Genomic DNA, 25,546 nt, shown 5'->3' on the forward strand with positions numbered 1-25,546 from the left:
ATAGTGGAGTTCCAATAGCTCACATCCCTCTAGCAATCAGCGAACAGTCATTCACCTCATTGGTAGAGTCTTTTTACGAAAACAACTGTTATTTGAACTTCAAGCCCAGAATAGGCAAACTAGGTCTATGATTTTCGTTACTTAAGTTAGGATTTAGGAAACATCGAATTAATTAAGTTTTTTTGGTTCGAGCCGAGGTCGGTTCGCAACTTCGCACCCCGACCGTTTTAGGCTCTCGGTTATCAAGAAACTCACTTTAATTAGTTTAATTTCATGTACCTACGACATAATGCATGTGTAGTGCAGAGCCATGTATAATCAGCAACAAAAGTATAGCGTATCCAGAGATGTGAAAAATACTTTATAAAAAGTATTTAAATACAAAATACAAATACTTCCTTGATATTACTATTTCAAATGCAAAATACAAAATAGTTTTTGAATTTGTATTTAAATACAAAATACCAAATAGGTATTTTGTATTTAAGGTAGGCAATTTTTCAAAATGCTTTTTAAAAATACAAATACTTTGCGATAAAAGATACTCTGAATAGTGAATACCTAGTCTGAATTAAAAAGTATTACTCGGAATTTCTGAGTTGAAAACACTCGTTATTGTTTGAAATCAATCCTCTTCTTCATCAATCAAATCTATAAAGTGCAAATTTCTAGTTGTTTTTAACCGGTAGGATGTATGGATGATGGTTTTTAACGGCCAACTTTTAAAGCATTAATTTGTAATGTTTTACAGCTTGTATAACGCCTCTCGTTAGTGTGATGAAAACGTCTCGTTTGTGTTTCACCAGGGCAGAAAAATTTGTCCTCCTCTCGTGCCTTGAAACCCTCGCAACACTCAAGATTCCACTTTTTTAACCACTCGCTACGCTTGTGGTCATGTGCGACGTTACTAAACAGAATCAACAGTTCCATGTTAAAAGAATGAGAGAGTTGCCAGGATTGTAACATCAGAAGAGATTGTAACTCCTACCTACCTACCCACCTACCTACCTACCTACCTACTATAAAGTATTTTGAAAATAGAAAATAGGTCCCAAAAACTATTTCAAATAAAATACAAAATGGTTTTCTTCAAAAGGTATTTAAATACAAAATACTAAATAGTATTTTGCATTTTGTATTTGCATTTTAAATACAAGTATTTCAAATAAGTCACATCTCTAAGCGTATCTGACTATTTACGCGTTAAAGTATCTACCACCCTCTATTTGATAGCTCGACAAAAACAAATATGTCTACATATATATATGTAGTGTAGAGCATTTAGAATATACTTTTAAACGCGAACTGTAGGTACTTATAGATATATTTCTATTTGGATAAGTACTTCCTTGGCGCGATGCAGGGATACGATCTCAGTTCTCACGTTAGACTAGTTTTGCGATTAGGTACCAAACACAAGGCTCCTCTTGATGTAGAATCTACATCAAGAGGAGCCTACTAATCTACATTGTAGATCATTAATCCATCCGCTAAGTAAAGACAGCTGTAATACACCCAAAGGGCCTCGCACCGTTAATTCGCGGTGTAGGCAATTAAACGAAAGAGCAACGAACCTGTTTTAGGTACCTCCTATTAGTAAATCCTGCGTTGCAATCTGAATTATCGTGTTTTATCCGTTAGTTGTATTAATTTAAATTATTTAAACTAAAAGCTAAAAGGCGTTTAATGCATTTAAAGAATCATATATTAAATATATATAATTTAATACCTTTATAACTTAGAGCGTAATAGTGATTAAATATTAATTTCCAAAGCTTACTTAGTTTTTAAACATAATTTACATAATTCATTTTTTTTTTCATTTCAGGTTTAACATAAAAGTACTTCGAAGTTAGATAAGTGCTGATGCCAAGCATACTTTCTACTTATGAGAATTCGATGCCAAAGAAATTACCAAAACATATTTAATTTATAATTCGATAATCTGAAATCAAAATGCCAGAGATAGGAGCAATGATGCGGGCGTTAGAGCTGCAGCGATTACTCGAAGACAAAGTGACTGAGTGGCGGGAGAGGTCAACGAGGGTCGCCGGGGCGAGCGTGGCCGAGTCTTATCAACAACCGCTCAACTTCAAGCGACACACAAACAGACGCAAAAACAGCGCTGAAATAAACAGAATTATCGCAAAGTACTCGAAGCCCAACAAGCGGACAGTCGAACCGATCGTTGCATCGATAAATAATGTCCCACCGCCACAACGCCCTGCCAGACAGAAAAAGATTCAATCCAATTTAAAATTATCCAAGAGCGAAGATAACCTCGTGCAAGCGACGATTATGGATCACCCCGACCCCTCAGCGGAATGTAAGTCGCGATTTAACTTCAGCAAATACAACGCCAGAAGCTGCGAAGACGTCACTGCGTTTGTTGACATCGAACGCAACAGAAAAAGCAGGCATTTTGAAGAAAACAGCATTCTCAACGAGAAAGTAGTTACTCCAGAAGTGCCTATACGAATAAAAAGATTACAAAGTATCAGTGAGGATGGATTAGGCACATCCACATCTAATCTTAAGGACAGTGGTATAGAAGTCAGGACATCGAATTTTGCTACATCGACTCCTATTTCTAGGAGAAGAGTAGTGAGTGAAAATGTAGCCGGTTTTGAAAAGTGTTCCAAAAAACCTAGTGGTGATAGTGCGTTAAGAAAAGGCAGTTCGGAACCAGACATTCTGAGTGTGAGTCCCAGTGAAGAGTCTGTCGGGACAGTGGGTTCTAAAAAGACTTTGAAGAGTCGGTGGAAGCTGCTAAAGCCTCCTTTTCGTAAAGGGACGTTGGATTGTTTGATACGTTGGCGAGGAAAGAAACAGCACGCCCAGGAAGAGAGGTGAGTCATCATTTATTTTAGATCATGACGGTCTGCATCTGCCATTTTTTAGTGGCATACCATAAATTGCTCCCGTTTTAAACTTTAACCACAAGCTGTTCGTAGAAATGGAGATTTCCACACGGAAGCTTCCTTTTATAAACATTGAAATTACTCGGTGATCTTTAAGTACAGGTCAATTATGTAGAACATATTTATATTACTTATACATACTTAATGAGTACAAACTTAATCATAGCGTTCAAGGGGTATGTAAGCAACTTCTAAGATTGGCGATCTGGATCATTAATATCAGTAAGAGGCTACTAGATACAACTGATAACTTGATCACGTATCATAATGTGCGTGATAAGTACCTACTCAAGGAACTAATTTCTTATGTTTAATTAACTAGCCTCTGGGCTAATCAGGTCAAAATCATCATTGAATTGGTACCTACCTACTGAGTACTGATAGACCGGGAGATAGTGACACATTTTACTGGGTCATTTGTACCAGTATGGCGGTTCGTCAGGGGTCTAAGTACGTAATGAAGGAAAGAAAAATGATGGTCATAGCGCTGGTACCGGCGGCCCAATCGCGTGGGCGTTAGTCGAACGTGTCGGATAAAATACGAGTGTCGAACGATTTGTTCCACAAAAATCCTCGTATTTTCCGATAGTCCATAAAAAAGAAGTAGGCGGTAGCATAATGCCATACTTCTTCGGTGTGACTTACAGCCCGCCATACTGAGGCGAACACATTAATTAAAAAAAAACAATTTAATCATTTGTGCCAAGCTAATTTTTGCACAGGTGATCATCGTCGACCAGCCATTCATGGACATCACCATGCCATACTTTTTGGATGGTTTCAAATGGCCGCCATACCGCCGCAAGGGAGTTAATTTTTTTTTATTGCTCGACGTTGGTCGACGATGATCACCTGTGCAAAAATTAGCTTGGCACAAATGATTAAATTGTTTTTTTTAAATTAATGTGTTCGCCTCAGTATGGCGGGCTGTAAGTCACACCGGAGAAGTATGGCATTACGCTACCGCCTACTTCTTTTTTATGGACTATTGGAAAATACGAGGATTTTTGTGGAACAAATCGTTCGATACTCGTATTTTATCCGACACGTTCGACTAACGCCCACGCGATTGGGCCGCCGGTACCAGCGCTATGAGCATCATTTTTCTTTCCTTCATTACGTACTTAGACCCCTGACGAACCGCCATACTGGTACAAATGACCCAGTAAAATGTGTCACTATCTCCCGGTCTATGAGCATTGTGTATAAATAAACAGTACCTATGTACAAAGATACGAGAGCAGTTAGCAGGATATAGAAAACTAGCTGTTGCCCGCGACTTCGTCCGCGTGGAATCTTATCTTCAACATTTTACATCTTTAGTACCTATAATTTTCATATCCAAGCAATGTTGAAATTAAGTACTTTTCTTTTTTAGCAACTTGTATGAAGTTTTAAGTCAAGTGGATTTTGATGTTGGTTGCTGAAATTAGTTTTCTTGTATTCTCATAATAGGTACCTATGCCCTTATAAAAAGATTCAAGTTCCTCACTCACAAAATATCTGATCTCCGTACAAACTTTCAACCCCTTTCTCACCACCTTGGGGGATGATTTTCAAAAATGCTTGAATTAGTTTTCATGTTTTTAAATTTATTACCTTTCTTTGCTAAAAGTTCAAGTTCCTAGCTTGAAATTAAATTTACACCCCAAGACAAACTTTCATCCCCTTTTTAACCCCCTTAGGGGTTAAATTTCCAAAAACGTTGCAATTACTTTTTTTTGTAATCAGCTATTATATCTTTCTAAGAAGTTTCAAAGCATTTGTAATGGATTCAAACTTTGAACCCCATTTTAACCCTGTTAGGGGATGAATTTTACAAATCGCTGAAATCACTTTTATTGTCTTCTAATAATATCCCCAAATACAAAGATTCAAATCCCGCGCTCGAAAAAATTTATGATATCCATTCAAACTTTTAACCCCATTTTCACCACCATAGGGGATGAATTTTCAAAAACGCTGAAATTAGTTTTCTTGTATTTTAATTTAATACCTTTATACAAAGTTTCAAGTTCCTAGCTTCAAATAAAATTTGCACCCGCAGACGACTTTCATCCCCTTTTTAACCCCCTTAGGGGTTGAAATTCTAAAAACGTTGCAATAACTTTTTTTTGTAATCGGCTATTATGCCTTTCTAAGAAGTTTCAAAACCAATTGTAATGGATTCAAACTTTCAACCCCTTTTTAACCCTGTTAGGGGACGAATTCTACAAAACGCTGAAATTACTTTTCCTGTCCTCTAATAATATCCCTAAATAGAAAGATTCAAGTCCACCACTCGAAAAAATGTTTGATATCCATACAAACTTTCAACCCCTTTTTCACCACCTTAGGGGATGAATTTTCAAAAACACTGAAATCAGTTTTCTTGTATTTTAATAATATATCTTTTAACGAAGTTTCAAATTTCTAGCTCAAAAGAAAACTTTAACCCCATACAAACATTCATCCCCTTTTTAACCCTGTTAGGGGATGAATTTTACAAAACGCTGAAATTACTTTTATTGTCTTCTAATAATATCCCCAAATACAAAGATTCAAGTCCCGCGCTCGAAAAAATTTTTGATATCCATACAAACTTTCAACCCCTTTTTCACCACCATAGGGGATGAATTTTCAAAAACGCTGAAATTAGTTTTCTTGTGTTTGAATTTGATACTTTTTTACAAAAATTCAAGTTCCTAGCTTAAAATAAAATTTGCACCCGAAGACGAACTTTCATCCCCTTTTTAACCCCCTTAGGGGTTGAATTTCCAAAAACGTTGGAATTATTATTTTTTGGAATCAGCTAATATGCCTTTCTAAGAAGTTTCAAAGCATTTGTGATGGATTCAAACTTTCAACCCCTTTTTATCCCTGTTAGGGGATGAATTTTACAAAACGCTGAAATTTTTTTTCCTGTCTTCTAATAATATCCCCAAATACAAAGATTCAAGTCCCGCATTCGAAAAAAAATTTGATATCCATACAAACTTTCAACCCCTTTTTCACCACTTTCAGGGATGAATTTTCAAAAACGCTGAAATTAGTTTTCTTGTATTTTAATTATGTATCTTTTGAAGAAGTTTCAAATTCGTAGCTTAAAATAAAACTTGAACCCCATACAAACTTTCATCCCCTTTTTAACCCCCTTAGGGGTTGAATTTCGAAAAATCGCTTCTTATCTCTTGTACACTTTATAAATGTAATCTAGTGTGCAAATTTCAACTTTCTATCTTTTGTAGTTTCGGCTCTGCGTTGATGAATCAGTCAGTCAGGACACTTGCATTTATATATATAGATAGATGAACTATGAACTGTTTGCAATCGATTGGTCTTTGGTCTACATTATTATACCTATTTAATGAATGAAGTTTTAATGGATTCTTTTTACACGCTTCTCTCAAGGTAATTTGGGGCAAAAATAGGATCGATTTTTAAAAATTTAGCTTTTTGCAACTTTTGCTCAGAATAAAGTAAACTGAATGCTTGAGGGGTTCTGTGCCGGTCAACCAACATCTTAATAGTTAAGTAGGTACTTATCGTTTAAATTTAATACATATGCATAAGGCCAATAGAGCGACACTCCTCCATTTGGGCATTCTGGGCTCCGTTCGGCTCATCAGCATTGCTCCGAGCTCCGAGAAATTATTAGGTTTGGCACAACTTGACGTACCTTTGCGTGCACCTACAGATAAGATAATTGATTTTGACAACCCTAAACTAACTAACCCATAAGAATAAAAAATACTTACGTTAATCCAGCTAAATATTATTCCGTATGACGTTGGGCGCTGAATTTTTTTTTTGACACCTAAGTGGGCGGTGGGCCCTTATTTATAATTTAAACCATAGATTGCCAAAAAAATTGTCAACCTATGGTTTAAATTATTAATCATTCTATTAAGGTAGATAAAGCAGTTAGGCGAGAAAATACGACGGCAAAAACTAGCAACTCAGTGATTCATTGTATTAAATAATTAACCCCTTTGCCTCGATTTATGCCTTTCCTTTGCATACTTACTGGCACAAGGGTTCCGTTCTCGCTATTTACGATATTTAAGTAACAAATCCGGTGGGCTAGCCCAAAGTTCACATATTAGGTTGCATATGTACTCTTTTCTTTCATATTATTACGAGTTTTTGACTATGTAGTGTTACTTGAGCAAGTAAAGCAAGTGTATTCCAAACTTGAACCACGAGCGTAGAGAGAGGTTTGAAAAGTGGAATCTCGAGCGTTCCGAGGTTTCAAGGCAATGAAAATAAAAACAAATTTTGCCATCAAATAAAATCATACTAAATCGAACATTAATTAAATATTTATCATGCAGAATCTTCATTTTAAAGTCAATTCTACCAGCTATCATAAGGAAAAAACTCAAAATTAGCAAATTACTTTGTCACTCTTGTGGATAAAATTTAACTTTCTCATCAGTTTTCGGAGAATCAAGAGCTGGTGTTAGCCTATCTGTAGGTAGCTGTAAACTTATACTTTGTGTTTGCCTGAATAAAGAATACTCTTTATTCTTTATTAGCTTTAGCCTTTACGAGTTGAACTGCTGTGGTGAAAATTAAATTGCTTATTAGGTTTTTATAATCCAAAACGCTGAAAATTCAACAATTATCAACCTATAGAATAAATCCCAGATGGGAAACGAGTTCTATCGTTGCCCCGCCACTGACGACTACGGAACCCTGAAATCCGTTCTGCATCAGCGCCGCTAGCGCCCCCATCTACAACACAACATTATAGTGACTCATGATTCACTGTTCCAAATGGCTTCCCCTATGCTCCGACAATGGCTGTTCACATGGCACTGACGTTCGACACTTCGCCGGTAGATGGCGTTGCTGGTCCTATTTTAATAAAAAAATATCGATAGTTATTCCATAAAAGTGCACTGTTATTTGCACTATTCAGGGGTGGTATTCCTGGACCATTGCCGGTTTTCTGGGGTTTGGTTTGGGGCTTTGGGGGATTGTAGACATAAACAATAAACAAAACAATAAACAATTTATGAATGTAATTTATTGATAATAATGTAAGCTAAATTTACTTTAATAATTTAATTGAATAATTGACATTGTACCTATCCTGATTAATAACTTGACATGTAATATTTAAAATATTATAAAATAAATGACTATGACTATGACTATGACTAAACATAATTTTATTAAAAAAACACGTATTTCATGGTTACATTCATATAAAACAAAGACTTAAAAATAGTGATAATTTACATGTGCCTGAACTAGGATTCCCTGTGTTTCAGGCGTGAAATATGGCAAACATTGTTCAAGCAAACTAATCCTCACTTACAAAAAACACATTATAAATTAGCAAATTTGTGTGTGTGATCTAATTAATGTAATCATTCGCATTAGTTATAGATATATTAGTTATATTAGTTATAGATTGGTATCATCCAAATACACTCATGGACAAATTTAGAGGAACGCAAGAAAATTACTAATTTTGAAATTACTTTAGGTGCTGGGTCATTCCACCGTTTCGGGTGTTACACTTGAACTCATAAAATAAGGTTTTATTCGATATTGTAATAGGAACTAGGAGGTTATAACTATTGATTCATCTACTACTTTGATAATATTTTCTTTTCCTGTACACACATAATTAAAGTATAAGACCAATAACAAGAGAATCACTAAAAAGTAGCTGTTTCGGGCGTTACGCGAATTGGCCTATACCTTCTGACCATCAGTACCAAAATGCATATTTTAGTGAATTTTGTCAAGTAACCTCCAGTTTTATTTATGTCAAGTAATAATAGTTAGTATAGTCTACTGAAACACTGAAGTAACACTTAGTATCACATTTTGTTTAATTTTAATAAAATAAATTACCTGTTTCGGGTGTTACTCATGGTTCGTTTCGGGTGTTACGAGTACGAAATTAGGACATATTTATACGAAATTATGGCTCATTTTATTGAAATTAGTGTCTTTTTAATAAATTCGATTAAAATCATAAGTAATAAATACTGAATTAGTATTAAATACATTAATCTTAACAATAAAAACTGTTTCTCGAAGATATCATAATTATTTTTCTTTCGATGCGAATTTTTTCGAAAATATTCACTTGATCAAAAAATGGTTGATGGTGACACCTATTCATTTTGAAAGATCTATCCAACGACACCCCACACCACAGGATTAAAGGAGGAAAAAATTAAAAAATATTTTGTACTGGAGCTACCCTAAAAAAAAATTTTTTTATAATTTTTGTATTACTACTTTGTTGCCATGATTGATTTTTGTATCCATGCCAAATTGCAGCTTTCTAGCACTAACCACCACGAAGAAAAGCCGGGGACGGACAGGCGGACGATCAACACGTTTCGGGTGTTACACAACTTCAAACTTTAAAACATACGACTAAAGCAGACGCTAAAACAATAATTATTACACATTTGAATAGGTTCACATCATAGCCTTTCTTTGGCAAAACATGTTTGGCTATAGTTAATTACGGGAAAAGTTACACATACTTTTATCTCTTTTTCGTTTCGGGTGTTACTTTGAGACCACAGTCTAGAATACTCTTCTAAAAACCAATTAATCCATGATTTTTAATATTTTTAAGGACAAATTATAAAATTACGATATTTTACCTGAAATAACTGCGAGAAATTTGTAACAGTTTACAGTTATTTTCTATTAAATTAGTCTTGCCAATATCGCTGTATAAATTTAGTTTTACGCCTATCATTTAAACGTCGCGATTAAGTACATGGAAAACATGTAAAAAATGTTTTTTTTTCGGGTATTTTTTCTGACATGAAGGTTTGGTATGTTTTCTATGGAAATAGATTAGTGTTGACTTCTTAAACCAATTCTCATTTTTGAACCTTTGGTAGCGTTTATTATGGAATGACCCTGCTGTAATCCAGAAAGTAAACCTTTTTGTTGCGTTCCTCTAAATGTGTCCATGAATATTGTAATGAATATGCACATAAATAATATCCTAACCTAACCTTCTCTATATGTATTCCGTTTTCAGAATGACACCCACCTGACCCACCGTAATCTAAACTAAAACTCATCGTAAAACCACCAAAAATCATTTATATCTCAAAATAGGACAAGATTCATTAAACACATATTATGTACACAGTATCTTTATAAAAAATCCAGATTATACTTAAAAACTGCAGTTCAAAATTGTTAAATAAATTGTATCATGTTCCATACTATATTTATTTTTGCGATGAGTTTTCCGATCACTGATAATTAGTTTACGTGTCGTTAAGCATAGACAAATAAAAAGTAGTCCTTGACTTGGTCATCAGTATAGTGTGCTAAGATACGTCATGCCAAAAAGTACCTACGCGAACTCATTCCCCGAAAAACAAAAGCAAACATGACTAAGAGAATAGCCATAGATATTTTGTATACAGGGTCGGCAAATAAGAGGAGAGTTTTTTAAAATTTTAACTATATTACCTAATAAGTGCAAAAATATTCAGTTAGTGGACATTATGGTCCTAAGGTATATAATTGCATACACTGTATAAAATATTAAAAAAAAGAATATATTATTTTTGAACTTATTGTGTTGTATTGGGAACGTGCGAGGTAGGTGGCGCTGATCGTCACAAACACAGGTAATCTTTGGAATGTCCGACATTAGTACCTACTAGCGGCAGCCGCTTGAACTAATTTTACTCCATAAGATTTAACGTAGAAATGACAAAATGAGGGCAGCACCAGTCGTGCACATAGCGAATAGCGTCTGTGCAGAAACAGAAGAGTCGTAGAATGTACATTTCACGATTCTTCTCTTTCCGCACAGAGGACCTACCGCGAACCACGTTCAACGTATTGCCTTCCTGTCACACTTACGTTCGAATTTACAAGTGGAACAGAGAGGCAACATGTCGAACGTGGTTCGCGGTAGGCCATCAGACTCTAGTTATAGGTACAATTTAAAAACAAAATGTACCTATAGTATTTCATGTTTGTCCACCCTGTATTGGCATTATCTCGTAAGAAGCAGAAGAGCATGTAGACACACGACAGTGTATCAGCAAACACATCGGCCGTGGATTAAATAGTATTTCGAACCATTTCGGGTCACTTTTAATTGAGGGAGCGTATACCTAGGTGTCATGTGTGTTGGGATTTTAGCGTATACGCGCGGTGGAGTCTTGGCGGTCATGACCAACTTTGAATTTTATGTGGATTTTTATTAGGACATGCATACAATAACTCCACCACTCAAATCCTAGATCAAATTTCACTGAAAAATTGGTTGAGTTATACCAAATTGGCCCGTACCTACATGCAACGTCCAAATATCCACTTGTTACCAAACTTATTACCCACTTAGGAAAAACAACTCCCAGTATAAACCTCAGGGTCATGTTACGCTAAAAGCACAGAGGAAGGGGCCCACTGAGAAAAATGTTTTATAAAAGGCCTCCACGACGCGCTTCGTTAGTTCATTTTCGTTTTTGTAGCAGGTACCTATGTTGCGTTTTATCGCGATGCCTTGATGATAAGCAGCTTGTTTGCTGATTATAGCGACATGCGGGGCTTGTTTACTCTTGTGTAGCCTTGCTTTGTGGCTCTGCTGGGCTAAATTAGCTGGACCAGCCTGCATGATCTGCATGCAAGCTGGGATTTAATTACACAGATCACACTACTTTAAGATCGCGTTAGCAGACAGTCATCTAAAATTTGTAGTCTGCAGTTTTACACTTCTACTTTGAAGGCTCGGTATGACATTACAAATACTTTCTTTTTTAATCTTATACCTTTAAATGAGCAATTCTTGTATATATTTATTTCGGGGATCTCGGAACCGGCTCTAATCATACTATTTACTATTTACCTAGATGAAAGGGAAAACGCGCATCTATGTCGTCTGTGGGATCGGATAAGATGCTGAAATACATACTTCCTGTTCTCTTTTCTAATTAGAACAATAGTTGTCTCTTACTCCTTTTAAACACTTCCTCAAAAGTCATCCTGAAACTCACTATTGCACTATTGTTTATAATGTGTGTCTAAGACTGCAGTTAGCTTAGCCCGAGATATTACTCGCCTTACAAGATTATTACTCGATTATTATGACAGGCTTTTGTCACTGCTCAAACACATAAAATAGCTTAAATTTTTAGTGTTCCGTACAAAACTTTATTCACGGAACACTTTTATACGTTTTTTGTTCTAATGTAGAGTAGTCTCATGGAGTCACGTCATGGTGGACATTTATGAAAAACTACATAGTACCTAGTACGACTTAATATTCTCGCATGAGGTAGGTTCATAAAAATATGTCATCTAAAATCCAATTGCCTTGAAGACTGATGGGTTTTAATAATTTCAAAGGAACCCTAGAACGCGAGTAAACCTCCCGCAAACAATACTGAGAAGTTGAGAGCCGTCAGTCTGTAACCTTCGCCGCTATGTGAAGCCTGAAAATTCGCATGGATCCGTTAAAAGCTCTGAGAATTTAAAAATAATTACATACCTAAAACCTACTTTAAAGTCCGCGATTGGATCGTAACAGTATTCGAAAGAAAACTGCATATAAAATATTGACGTGACTTGGTTTTCATAATTTTGTGGTCCGGTAAATTATTAAGGATATATAATTTAGTGGAAAACTTTACACGTAATATAATTTTTGATTCGTTGTCATTTGGTTCGATCGTTACAGTGAGTATTAGCTAAAGGGACGGAATATATTTAGTTAATTTAAATATATAGTGCAATCTGTAAATATGAGTGTAGAAGTGAAATTACAAAAGCCGAAGCACGATGATCCCTGGAAGTTTGTGTTCAGAAAATTGCGAGATGCGGATATTGTCAGCAAAAGGAAGTAAGTTATTTTTTAACACTTTGCATGCCATATTTATGTACCTTACATGTGAAGAAATACTTAATTGTTTTATGAAACATTTTTCGTAAAATTTTAAGCACGCCATGCAGATTGCAGGCGTTCAATATCCATCGTACTAGTAGGTACACCAACTAAGAAAGTTTATGTGCAAGAAGAAAAGTTATAAGGAATTCTCATACTGTTCCTCTTATCCTGAGCAAAATAAACTTATGTTCTTCTAACCTAATATACCTTATAGACTTACAGATAACCCCCCTTTAGGTACACGTACTGTGGTTATATAAATATCTGCTTTTTCTACTGAATGAAAATGAGTCGTCTTATTAAATCTCCCAGTGATGATTAAGTATGAGTAATTATCTATCTTCTCCCGCCAGAGGCAAAGCAAACAAACTATATAAACAATTTAAAGTGTATCGAGAGTGAATCAACATCCGTTGAGATGGTTTTGGCATATGATGGTCGTACACATACATACATACAGTTAGTAGTATTAACCCTTTAATTAGGTGCTCATGCATGGAACGCCTTGAGATACCATCATAAGTTCATAACTAGTGAAATTATTCAAATACCACCATCATACAGGGTGTCCCAGAATTCGACGTCAAGCCGTAAACGGATGATAGACCAAGTCATAACAGTTATCATAAAAATACAAAAAAAAAACCAACTCATGTTCTTTAAAAATTATGGTCACTTTAAAAATTCACTAAAAAATTCACACCCTGTAATTATTCAAGATTACACAATAATAAAAAAATTAGAATGAATTATGGAATTTGTAGTAACAAGAGTTAAAGAATCATTACAGGGTGTGGATTTTAGAGTGAATTTTTAAAGTGACCATAATTTTTAAAAACACGAGTTGGATTTTTTTTTGTATTTTTATGATAACTGTTATGAGTTGGTCTATCATCCGTTTACGGTTTGACGTCGAATTCTGGGACACCCTGTATGATGGTGGTATTTGAATAATTTCACTAGTTATGAACTTATGATGGTATCTCAAGGCGTTCCATGCACGAGCACCTAATTAAAGGGTTAATACTACTAACTATAGGAAAACAATTGCAGTCTAAAAATAATGTCATAATCATAAATTAAGAATTTCTTTGATCACAAAAAAACAGTAGAGATAATGCATACTTACCTTAAAAAAAATATGATAACTTTGTACATAAAGAAAACAAACGCTATTATTTGAAACTATCAGATCTATAAAGTACACTGGCGTGCATAAGTGCATGGAGATGTTTCAACTGTAATATTAAGGCATTACAGTCAACATCTATTCATGCACTTTAGAACGCCAGTGTACCTACACCTACTATGAGTATTATAGCAATTTTCATAGCGTGGAAAGCACGCTCTGTGTCTGCTATTAATAATACATGCAGGTGTTTTCACCAAATTGACCAATTGTTTTCTTCTTGTCCTTCCACTCCTTCCCTACCTTGTCTTTTATTAAGCATTGTACGATATTTTGGAAAAGCCTTTAAATTCGCCTTGAGACATTAAATCGCTCTTCCTCGATACTTGGCTTTTTCATTTTCTTTTAAATCTTTCTCGTTGAGTCGCAACGTAGGTAAGTAGTACTAAAGATAGCGTCCGTTCGGCTATGGTCACTATTTTTTTGTAAAGCAGCTGGCATCTGGCCTTTCAACGCAGAGGGAAAACATTTCTGTGATTTCTGCTTAATACATATATTCCAAAAAAAGATAGGTGGAGAGGAAGTGTATGTACCTACCTACTTACTGCAAAAAGTTCGCTTCCCGCCTCACGATGTGACTCTGTGATATTTAAAGTATATTGTATTGTAGAGACCTTGTAGACAATGTTGGTTAAACAAAAAATAATAGGAAGCAAGCACAATGAACTTAGAATACCTACCTAACCAACTCGTGTCGCACTATTTAGAATATAAATTATGGATCGCGTGCAACGATATCATTTCATTGGTAGAGCGTGGTGAGAATTTTATTTATGGTAGGTATGTGTCTTAGAAAATGATTCATAAAATTTTAAATAAATTAACGATTGTGACGGCTAGTATATTTAACGATACATTTGACTAAATAATACTTGGTAAAATGAAGCTTAACTAAGTAATTATTTGTTAAACAATAAGTAATAACTTTCAAAAAAACAGTTTTGCTAAATGTAAAAGTGCGATATGTTGATTTGCCAAATATTTGTTTGGAAATGATAATTTGGGGTGTGATACTTTGGGAAAAAATGTTGGCCCATTCATTGTTAAACCATAAAATATATGCATTATAAGTAGGCGCTAGGTAGGTAGATCAGGTTCTATCGTGTAAAATGGTTCCACGCACCTATCTAATTGAAGTATGAAATTGAACCGTGAGTGAGTTACCTACGCTAATAAAGTTTTTACATGTCTTGTCTTCCTTTACCTCGCAAAAAAGATCAGACAAGTCTCCGGATTCACACATTATTAATCTATTAGGTAAATTACATACGTATACCTTTTTAGTATATCTATTTACGCATTTTTGGGTTAAAATAATTCCGGGAATTACTATAAACCAGTACATAACTACACAACAAACAACGAACATAACTACTTCACAACAAACACAACTACACAAGAAACATAACTACTTTTTCCATTTATTCTCAAGAGGCATTCACTTCACGTTTACGCTTACAACCTAGCTGAATCAAATACAACAAACAACAACAGTACATTTTTACAGCAAATTTCCAACTGATTTGCCCAATCATTAAGAAAGTTGTCAAACATAAATTGATTAAAAATCTTATTGTAAAGTACTTACTTGAGAAGAGTTGCAAGAAGCATGAACCTAGGTACCTAACATTATGTAGGTTGCACAGCCGCTAACCATTAGGCGGACTGTAGGTACGTTTCTGGGGGCCGATTTTTGAATTTGAGCGTTCTGTAGACACTAGACAGGTCTAAATACGTTTGTATAATACTTTGTATCCCTCCTTCGCGTTGTAGTATAAAAAATAATCTTTCAGCTTTTTCTTTTTAAACAGCGAAACGATTGCAAGTTCAATAAACTAAGTCACGTAAACAGCGCTGCCATAAAAAGCGTAAAAAAGCCCAAACAAAGCGTCATAGCCTTGAATTGAGTAACTACTTATAGTATCACTAGTACGTCTAGCCAACCTTGACGTTAAACTCTTTACATCATACCAGTAACCACCATTATTGTGCTGTGAGCAGTGCGCAACTGGCTGAATCACTGGTCATTTGCTTAATTAAAAAAAAACTTACGTCGCTTTAACGCTATTGGTTGCCGCGTTTTACCTTTTCAACCGACTTCAAAAAGGAATATTAGGTTCTCAATTCGTCGTACGTAATCATTTTTGTTGTTATGTATGTTCAAGGATTTCTATACATTTTGCGCCAGAATTATTTTGAAATTACACGTATCAAGCGGGTATTATAATCATGTATTATAGTCAAACCGTAAAAACTCTGCAGCGATTTTGATAGCCCACGCAGTACAAGTGTCATTTTAAACGTCAAACTTCTATGAAATTATGACGTATATATAACACTTACACTGCGTGGGCGCCCAAATCCGCTGCAGACTTTGTTTGGTGCAACTATAGTCAAATTAGTCAGGCAAGTAATGTCAGTTAGTATTATCCCCGCGTTGGTGTGGTGTCAAAAAAGTTGTCATTCATTCAGTATCAAAGTTTGTTTAACCCTCGTGCCTTTGGAATCCTCACGACGCTTAAGGTTCAACTTTTCAAACCACTCGCGCGCTATGCTCATGATTCAATTTTGGAATCTCGCTAGCTCGGGTAGGGATCATTTTTACCACGAGCGGTTAAACAACCACTTTTTCACATTGTAATATACTTATATATATTTATATATATTTATTAGCTTTGGTTTAATCAATTAAATTTATTTTAATGTTAGGCACATAAAAATGACAACTGTAAATTACCCATGCGCCAAGCCGCAATTTGCACACAATGGTGTTGTTATCTTTAATCTATACTTACCTAAATATTGAAAAATTGTCGTACATGATGTTTAACTCAAATGAGTTTAGTGAGGGAAAAACCAGAAACTGTAGTGATAAATTTGTGCTTACCTATATTACTCCGGCTCATTTTCCTTAACAAATTTCAAAAGTATATTAGTCACATCCGGAAGACAGCATGAAACATGGCGTGCACAGTGTTGGCCGAAAGTTAATGCAAATTGAAAATGCTGGCCATTAACCATTATAAATTGAATCGTAAACTGTAATCGTCCGTTACGGTTTAAGGTTCAATTTATAATGGTTAATGGCCAACATTTTCAATTCGCATTAACTTTCGGCCAACACTGGCGTGCATGTAGCTTAATATACCTAGGTAAGAAAAAATACAAGGGGATATAACTTGTCAAGTGCTTCCCCCCACCTTTGTGTTCCATTTTCAATTTTTTCTTTGTGTTTAGATTAGAAGTACGAGTATTAGAACGTTGCAACCAGTGAACGAATGCCTTCACTGGTTGCAATAAAAATTTAAATGAACAAAATATTCAGAATATTTTTTTATACAAGACTTGCCTTCTTTTTAATACTACGCAAAATACGGTGGCAAATAAGAATACGGCCCGCCCGGTGGTAAGCAGTCTCCGTAGCCTGGACGCCTGCAACTCCAGAGGTGTTACATGCGCGTTGCCGACCTAACACTCCGCACCCTCGTTGAGCACAGGCAATGGCAACCTTGACAACCTGGATGCCTCGGAAAGTCTTTTTTTTAGGTATCTTACTATCCGCATCCACCTACAGTTGCTAAATCCTACCCCGGAAACATATTGTCAAGTTTATACGCGTGGGTCTAGTCTAGCTATATAGTCTACTTATTGATTTCCTAGGTGGCTAACATAAAAAAACCGGGCAAGTGCGAGTCGGACTCGCGCACGAAGGGTTCCGTACCATAATGCAAAAAAAAACAAAAAAAAAGCAAAAAAAAAAACGGTCACCCATCCAAGTACTGACCACTCCCGACGTTGCTTAACTTTGGTCAAACATCACGTTTGTTGTATGGGAGCCCCATTTAAATCTTTATTTTATTCTGTTTTTAGTATTTGTTGTTATAGCGGCAACAGAAATATGTACATCATCTGTGAAAATTTCAACTGTCTAGCTATCACGGTTCGTGAGATACAGCCTGGTGACAGACGGACGGACGGACGGACAGCGAAGTCTTAGTAATAGGGTCCCGTTTTACCCTTTGGGTACGGAACCCTAATTATCTAAATCCGTCACTGACAGAACTTTCATCGTAAGTATATACTGACGATTTCTGATTTCTGAGAGTACCTACTTATTTAATTTTAGATAATATTTTTATTATGTACAAGAACACGTAAGGCCAAATAAATGACAATGGTTTGATTTACCACTAACGGTATGTCATCAAAACTTCATGTTCTGAATTGATTCTCTGAAACACAAATAATTATTAGCACGTGTTGCAGATGTTAAAGTTGTTAAACCGAGCCATACCTACAACGCGACAGCAAATCACTCATTTTGACAATTGAAGATCGCTAATTAATCCTAACATACAATAACAAATTAGGTAAATAGGCGGGATCAATATTTACAATAACGGTACGATAACAATGTACTAATTGCCCTTAATATAGGTACATAATGTACATATTTGTCACATGATTAGTTAGGGCTCATTAACTCATTGTCATATTGTTAGCGTTGCTCATTAGGGACATGAGGGCTTACCGCGAACCGTGTTCGATGTGTTGCCTCTCTGTCGCACTAGTAAATTCATACGTAAGTGTGACAGGGAGGCAACACGTCGATTGTGGTTCGCGGTAGGTCCTATGTTACGGGGCCACGCAGAAGTGTCCAATTAAATACCTTACGACATTGTGATAGGGTTCACGATAGGGTAACTGTGTCGTTGATGGAACGTCAACATTAAGTCCTTTATGGCGTGGGTAAATACGTGGAGTTATGATCTGAATAGCAATAACAAATGCTTATTTGTGTCGGCGCAGTAGCTAATATGAATATGTAAAGGTACTTACTGTAACAAAGACATTTAATACACACGAATTAACGTATGACAGTATTAAAGTTACTGATGAACGGTTAGTCACCGTCTCGTTATAAATAAGAAGAGATAAATTCAAGTTGTTTTAACACTTCTAACGCCATCTCGTGACATAGCCTTTGACAAAAGTGTATTTAAGTACCTCTAAAGCAGGGCTCTCCAAACCCCGGCCCGCGGGCCAAATCCGGCCCGCTGGAGCCAGGTTCCAGGTGTTCAGCCCTTGTTAGGGCCGGTTGCTGTTGCAACCGGTGGCCCGCGCGAAAATTCTGAGGCGCAATATGACCCCCAGGTAAAAAAGTTTGGAGACCCTAAAGGAGAGCTCTAAAGTACCTATATCACCAATTTTCCCTACCTATGTCAAAACTTTGAAAGTATTTTTCTTAAAAATGTTGAGTTGAACGTGTGGCAAATTTTGTGGTAGTAATATTATCGATGGTTTTGCGATGCCACTAGCTGTCGAAAATAAATGTTAAATTGTGCGAATTATTATAGTTAAAGACTGTACCAAATAACGAAGGAAAATTTATATTAGGCGAGTTAATGAGCTCACATCGTTTACATAGTGATTGTTATCACAAGTCGGTCTTCACATTGGGTGCGGATCTGCGGATCCGGTCTCGTGTGCGAGAGGGACATCGCTATATACGTGCATAACGCCGTCTCGTTCTCACTCCGGAGCAGTGTGCGGGGTGCGGGTCCGTATCAGTGCGAAATAATGAAGGAAATGCATATTTAGGCGTGTTACCTGTTAATGAGCTCGCATAGTTTACATAGCGATTGTCATTAAAAGCACGTGAGTTATTACATGGCGTGTAGTCGGTGCGCTGGCGTGACCGACGCGAAACGCCCCGCCAGCTCAACAGCTGAGTCTTTGGATTACGTCAGTATTAGTACCAAACGCAGACGCGTAGCTGCCAAACACCAAAACAAACCGGTTGTTTCTATCCTTTTAATCGCGCTGTTTTGGCTTGAAAGTGTACCGAAAACTGCAACGCCTACATACCTTTGTTAGTTGCCAGTGTCAGTGACCTTTTATGAAGACGGGCGATCAGTTGGATCAGTATTTAGTTATCTCATGTCGCGAGACGACGGTTCCGCGGTCAGATTCCCCTGAAGTTAGTGCCGTTTGCGTCATTGCGTGGAAGAATCTATGACTCGATCTTATTTCAGTGACTCACTATATCTGCATATAGTTATGGTAACTGTCTAGCAGTGCCGGTAAAGTTTGGTGTTGTTATTGAACACTGCAACTAGTTATTGTTTAGTGTTGTAAAAACGTTTTATTCACAATGGATGAAGAATCGATGTGGAAAGGGTTTTATGAGAAATTGCAGCAGCAGAAATCAATAGAAGAACAAGTGCATGAAAGCAAGTAAGTTGTCGTGATGCTTATACTTAGGTACTTTAAAATATAATAAGAACAAAAAGAGATGCAGAATTATTTTTGTGCAAAGTAGATTTCGACTCATTGTTGAGGGTAATCTGTAAAAAACTTACAATGTAACAGTCGTGATATTCTAATTATTATACCTACTTAGGAAACTAACGTGAATATACATTATTAACCTCTCTCTCTCTTACGCCGTTGCTGTGCATACAATCAACATTTTTTCTTTCTTTTGGCCTCTACAAAAGTTACCGATTAATCGCATTCGATTTGCATTAAACGAGGCGTAAACTAGCAAGAACTTGCATCACTTGCATGCAATTTACGATACATTGCTGCGTTCAAAAGTTTGATCAGAAATGTAATGAAAATTGTATGCAAGTTCTTGCCTGCAGTCTAAGCCTCGCTTTACATTGAGGCGTGTGATCGATCGATTGAATTCGTTGCTCTTACTTAGCCGACAATCATCTAAAATCATAGACCGTAGGTGTGCCATTTGTAGCAACGTCTGTCGAACCCTACCTCTCTACCTACCCTCTGCCGATCTGTCCAGTGGCGGATTTGCAGTTTTTGCCGCCCTAGGCCCCAGGCCCTATAGCCGCCCCTTTCACAGCACCCATCATATTGACTATAATTTTAAGTTATCTCTTGTTATCATCAGTGAATTGTTTGGCACAATTTGCCGCCCCTAATTTTTTGTCGCCCTAGGCCCGGGCCTACTGGGCCTTAGGGGAAGTCCGCCACTGGATCTGTCGATCGGTCTGTCGATACCTACGAAGCCGAACTAACTATAGGTACCTAACGTACCTACCCATTTTTTTTGACTTTGGAGTGATCTAGTTCCGTTAATTATTCACCTATGTTACAGCTTGTAATCGCATACGATGAAGAATTTAATAATTAATAGTTTAGCCTTAGTGACAGATCATTTCAAGCACAAATTAAGCAAAAACAATAGCATTTTTTAAAATTCGGCGAGTAGACTGACTTCCCGTGCAGTTTAAGGGAAGTCCGTCTAGTTATGATATCAGCCAATCTATGGGTGCGTATATGTTCGTAGTCAAATTCCTAAAAAGAACGGATCAAGACAATGAAAAGTGTACTTTAAACTTGTTAATATACGGTTCAGATCCGAAATAAACACCATTTTTCTAAAACAAAGGCAACTACCAAAATGGGGTGGTAAACCTTTTTTGGCAAATAATTAAACATAATTATTTTTTTGATTTACGAAATAAAAGATCAATAGTATAATTTTAAAATGAATTTTAATCGTTTCTTTTCATTTACTGAGATCAAAATTTAATAATGTAACATCATGCGCAAAGTCAGGAGGATTTTTTGATACCTTATCAAATCGTTATAATATTAAAATCGCAAAAACAGTTGGTAACCTCTGATTTAACGGAAGTCCGGCAAATGACGGACTTGCCTTGAACATATTAGACGGACTTTCCAACTTAGTCAAATTTTAATATGATAAATTGTGGAACGTATAATTACAAAACTAAGCTAATTTCTGATATTCTAAAAATAGGATAAAGACAGCTGGGCTATAACCGCAAAAATCGCAGTTCGCAAATTGCGGGGATTTTTCTCTGTCACTCTAATTACGCCTTCATTGGAGTAAAAGAGAAAGATCCCCGCAATTTGCGAATTTTGGTTTTCGCGGTAGCCGCTCTGGTTCTTACGCTACCTACGTAGTTACTTTCTGATGCACAAATTTTTCAAAAACTATTTTAAACAATTTTTTTTCGAACGGCTGTCGCACTATGACTTCGAGTTCAAAACACGAAATGACTTGTTGAGGCGGATTGTTCTGAAGTTGGTTGTCACAGCGCCATCTGTTTTAGAGTGACGGAACCAGCGCGAAAAACTGGTTAATCGACTGGACTCCAAAGTCTCATACGCCTTCAAAATCAAAAGTTATAACGTGTTGACGGACTTGCCTTGTAGACGGACTTATCCACAGTGACCTTAATTGTTATTAGTTTTTACTTTTTTTTTGTATACTAACATAGACTAAGGCAATACTAACAACTTTTTATGGGCCACAGGCCTGAAATAAAGAATTATTTAATTTAATTTATACATTTTGAGAGAAATAGCATGTGCGATAACGATAATGCGTGTGGTACCTACTCCACGGGCTAACTGACTAAACTATTCTAGACCTTGTTTCGTTGCAATATAGACTAGGTCCGTCCACAACCCGCATGGAAACGAATGAGTACTGCAAGTCCAAATAGTTATGTGTACAACGGATAGATGGCAGTATGCCACATACCAAGACGATTTATTTGAATGATTTGTTTGTACCTTATCTGTGGCTGTGGCACTCTGTGGCAAGTTGGCAACTCAGCTGTGACACTGACATCTGTCGGCTGAGTTCATAAGATTTTATCCAGATTCATATTATTATGTGAGATAAATTATAACTAAATTGTTCTCGATTGAACTAGCAGTCAAAGCGGCGGCGCCTGGCACTCGGCACGCTTGTGCGTCGTGTCTGTATCGTTATCAGTCCAGTGAACCTATAAGCTGCTATAATGGACCTTTTACGATTCAGTGCTGCGAGACATCTACAGTTGTTTACGACGAGTTACAGAAGTATGCATCTTTTGAAGAAGGAAGCTTATGTGAACGGAGAATGGCTGCGCGCGTCAAATAATGCTGTGTTTCCTGTGACCAATCCTGCAGATGACTCTGTGATTGCCGAAGTGCCCGACATGGGCGAACAGGACGCTAAATTTGCGGTCGATGTCGCTTCCAAAGCATTCAAAACATGGAGAGATTCAACTGCAAGGGAACGAGCGAGTATTCTCCGAAAATGGAATGACCTCTGCTTGAAAAACATTGATCACCTTGCAGAGGTATTGACAGCCGAATCGGGAAAGCCTTTAGCGGAAGCAAAGGGTGAAATTATATATGGATCATCTTTTCTCGATTATTTTGCAGATACGACGCGCCATGTTACTGGGGAAATTATTCCAAGTCCCTGGCCAAATAAGCAGATCCTTGTGACGAGGCACCCAATTGGGGTAATATCAGTCATTACACCCTGGAATTTTCCCTTCGCGATGATAACTCGTAAAGTGGGGGCTCTCATGGCTGCTGGTTGCACTTGTGTCATCAAGCCATCAGAAGATACCCCTCTGACAGCTTTAGCGGCAGTAGAACTAGCTGTTCAAGCCGGTGTGCCTAAAGGTGTTATTAATGTGGTTACGTCTAGCAGAAATAATGCTGCCAGTGTAGGCAAAGTTCTGTGCGAGGATCCTGCTGTAGGTTGCATTTCATTTACTGGCTCTACCAATGTTGGAAGAATTCTCTATGGATTAGCTGCAAAGGGCATTAAAAGAGTATCATTAGAGTTGGGTGGCAATGCCCCATTTATTGTTTTCCCTAGTGCTGACCTGGAAAATGCTCTCGACCAAGCTGTGTCAGCAAAGTTCAGAAATAATGGGCAGTCCTGCGTTGGAGCTAATAGGTTCCTAATACATGAGAGTGTGTTCGACAAGTTTGTAGAAGGATTTAAGAGTCGCATTGGAAAGAAGTGTATCCTCGGGCCCGGAACCAAGGAGGGGGTGACTTGTGGGCCACTTATTAACAAAATGCAGGCTGATAAAGTGTCTGGCCTTGTCAATGATGCAGTATCAAAAGGAGCAAAGGTTGTGCTTGGTGGAAAAATTGCCCAGAATATAGGCAACAAATTCTATGAATCCACTTTGTTAGTTGATGTGACACCCAGTATGACAATATACCACGAGGAGGTGTTTGGCCCTGTGGCTGTATGTTACAAGTTTAAAGATGAAGCGGAGGCACTGGAAGTTGCCAACAGCACTAGATGTGGCTTGGCTAGCTATGTGTTTACCAAAGACCTCGGCCAAGCATTCAGAATGTCTCAAAAACTGGAATTTGGAATGGTCGGGATCAATGACGGAATAATTTCTGCAGCTGAGCCACCTTTCGGAGGCATTAAAGAATCTGGAATTGGCCGAGAGGGAAGCAAGCATGGTGTTGAAGAATACACTGATATCAAATATACTTTGATGTCTGCTTTGGATAAATAAATAATATCTTTATTGTTGAGTTTATGAGCCATATTATTTTAAGTACTGAAATTTGTTGCATTTTTAGTTGTTTTTGTATATATATACTATAATGTTAATAAAATAGTTTACAACTTTTAATTTATCTATGTTTAAAATTAACTTTGAACACCTATTTGATACTTAGCTCAGTTATATTTTGTGCTCTGTTTTCAGTATAATATAAGTATACGGTACATAGGAGATAGGAGTTATCTCTGTGAACCATTCCAGTCTTCCAGAAAATGTGATTTAGAAGTAAATAGAAAAATGTGTAATTCATTATTTCAATAGAAATAACTAGCCAGCTTAGTTAGTAATACTGGATAAGATTTTCCTATTATTTATTAATTGTAAAATGATTACCTTAATAAAATTGTATGCATTTAAAAAAAATCTGATTTGTTTATAATGTAGCTCTATTAAGAAAAGCTGGCTCATGATTTTTTATATACATTTGGTGCATTTGTTTTCATTCATGTAAAGTAAGTTGCAGAGATAACTGATCCCCCTTGCATATAGAAATTTGTTAGTAGGTTAACTATCTCTGCAGCTGACTGTACAATCAACATCAGCTTGATTTGTTGCTATAGGAACGTTAAAATATATTTAGCCACTTTGACTAGTAACTAATTGATACTGACTGTATCTACGTATACATAAGTAGGTGTATACACTTATACAGTCAGTGGTAAAAGCTGACATTCAAATCACAAATCTGGTCTAACAGTGCTGATCTAACGGTCTCATTGCTGAACTGTCTTATTTCCGTGTTATATTAGACATGAATCATAGTACATTTATTTTTTCTTCAATGTAGCAAATACTGGTCTCATATGTATATCGTAAAATATACTCTAAGCATGTTATAAGTATCGTCTTTGTTTTATTACCCTTTACAACCACCTGCGTTTCCCTACAGTGTCAATCGTCTGGGGACAATCAAAACTCAATGAATGAGTAAAATAATTAAACAAAAATCAACCTTGTGTTGTTACTGGTACGGGTCACTATGGGTGGCTCTTTGACAATACAGTGGCAGTGGTAACATTGGTGTAGTAGAACGCCATCTATTTCAGCTGTCAAACTAGGGGATAAAATTTGTTCTTTGGCTGTAGGTTCTACAATCAAATTAACTCTCTGGGAACTGATATAACTGGGGATAAATGTATATATATACGTACGTAAAGTTTAAAAACATAACATGTCATTAGCT

General features: G+C 36.6%; 2 protein-coding genes across 2 annotated transcripts in view; both read left to right on the forward strand.

Annotated features, from left to right (window-relative positions):
* Nucleotides 1-1,879: 1,879 nt before the first annotated feature.
* Nucleotides 1,880-25,546, forward strand: part of LOC134667896 (protein unc-13 homolog 4B) — a 56,466-nt gene continuing 32,799 nt past the window's right edge. The window contains exon 1 of the mRNA XM_063525302.1: nt 1,880-2,849. Within this exon, the coding sequence (XP_063381372.1) occupies nt 1,957-2,849 (893 nt within the window). The 5' untranslated portion in view covers nt 1,880-1,956. The remainder of the gene's footprint in view (nt 2,850-25,546) is intronic.
* Nucleotides 22,686-25,206, forward strand: LOC134667899 (glutarate-semialdehyde dehydrogenase). Its single transcript, XM_063525308.1, has one exon. The coding sequence runs from the start codon at nt 22,792-22,794 to the stop codon at nt 24,310-24,312; it is 1,521 nt and encodes a 506-aa protein (XP_063381378.1). The 5' UTR covers nt 22,686-22,791; the 3' UTR covers nt 24,313-25,206.

The sequence above is a fragment of the Cydia fagiglandana genome, chromosome 10 (assembly GCF_963556715.1).
Source record: "Cydia fagiglandana chromosome 10, ilCydFagi1.1, whole genome shotgun sequence".
Lineage (NCBI taxonomy): Eukaryota > Metazoa > Arthropoda > Insecta > Lepidoptera > Tortricidae > Cydia > Cydia fagiglandana.

Excerpts from the sequence above, each read along its gene's own strand:
- LOC134667899 (XM_063525308.1), top strand. The coding sequence starts at position 22,792 with ATGGACCTTTTACGATTCAGTGCTGCGAGACATCTACAGTTGTTTACG.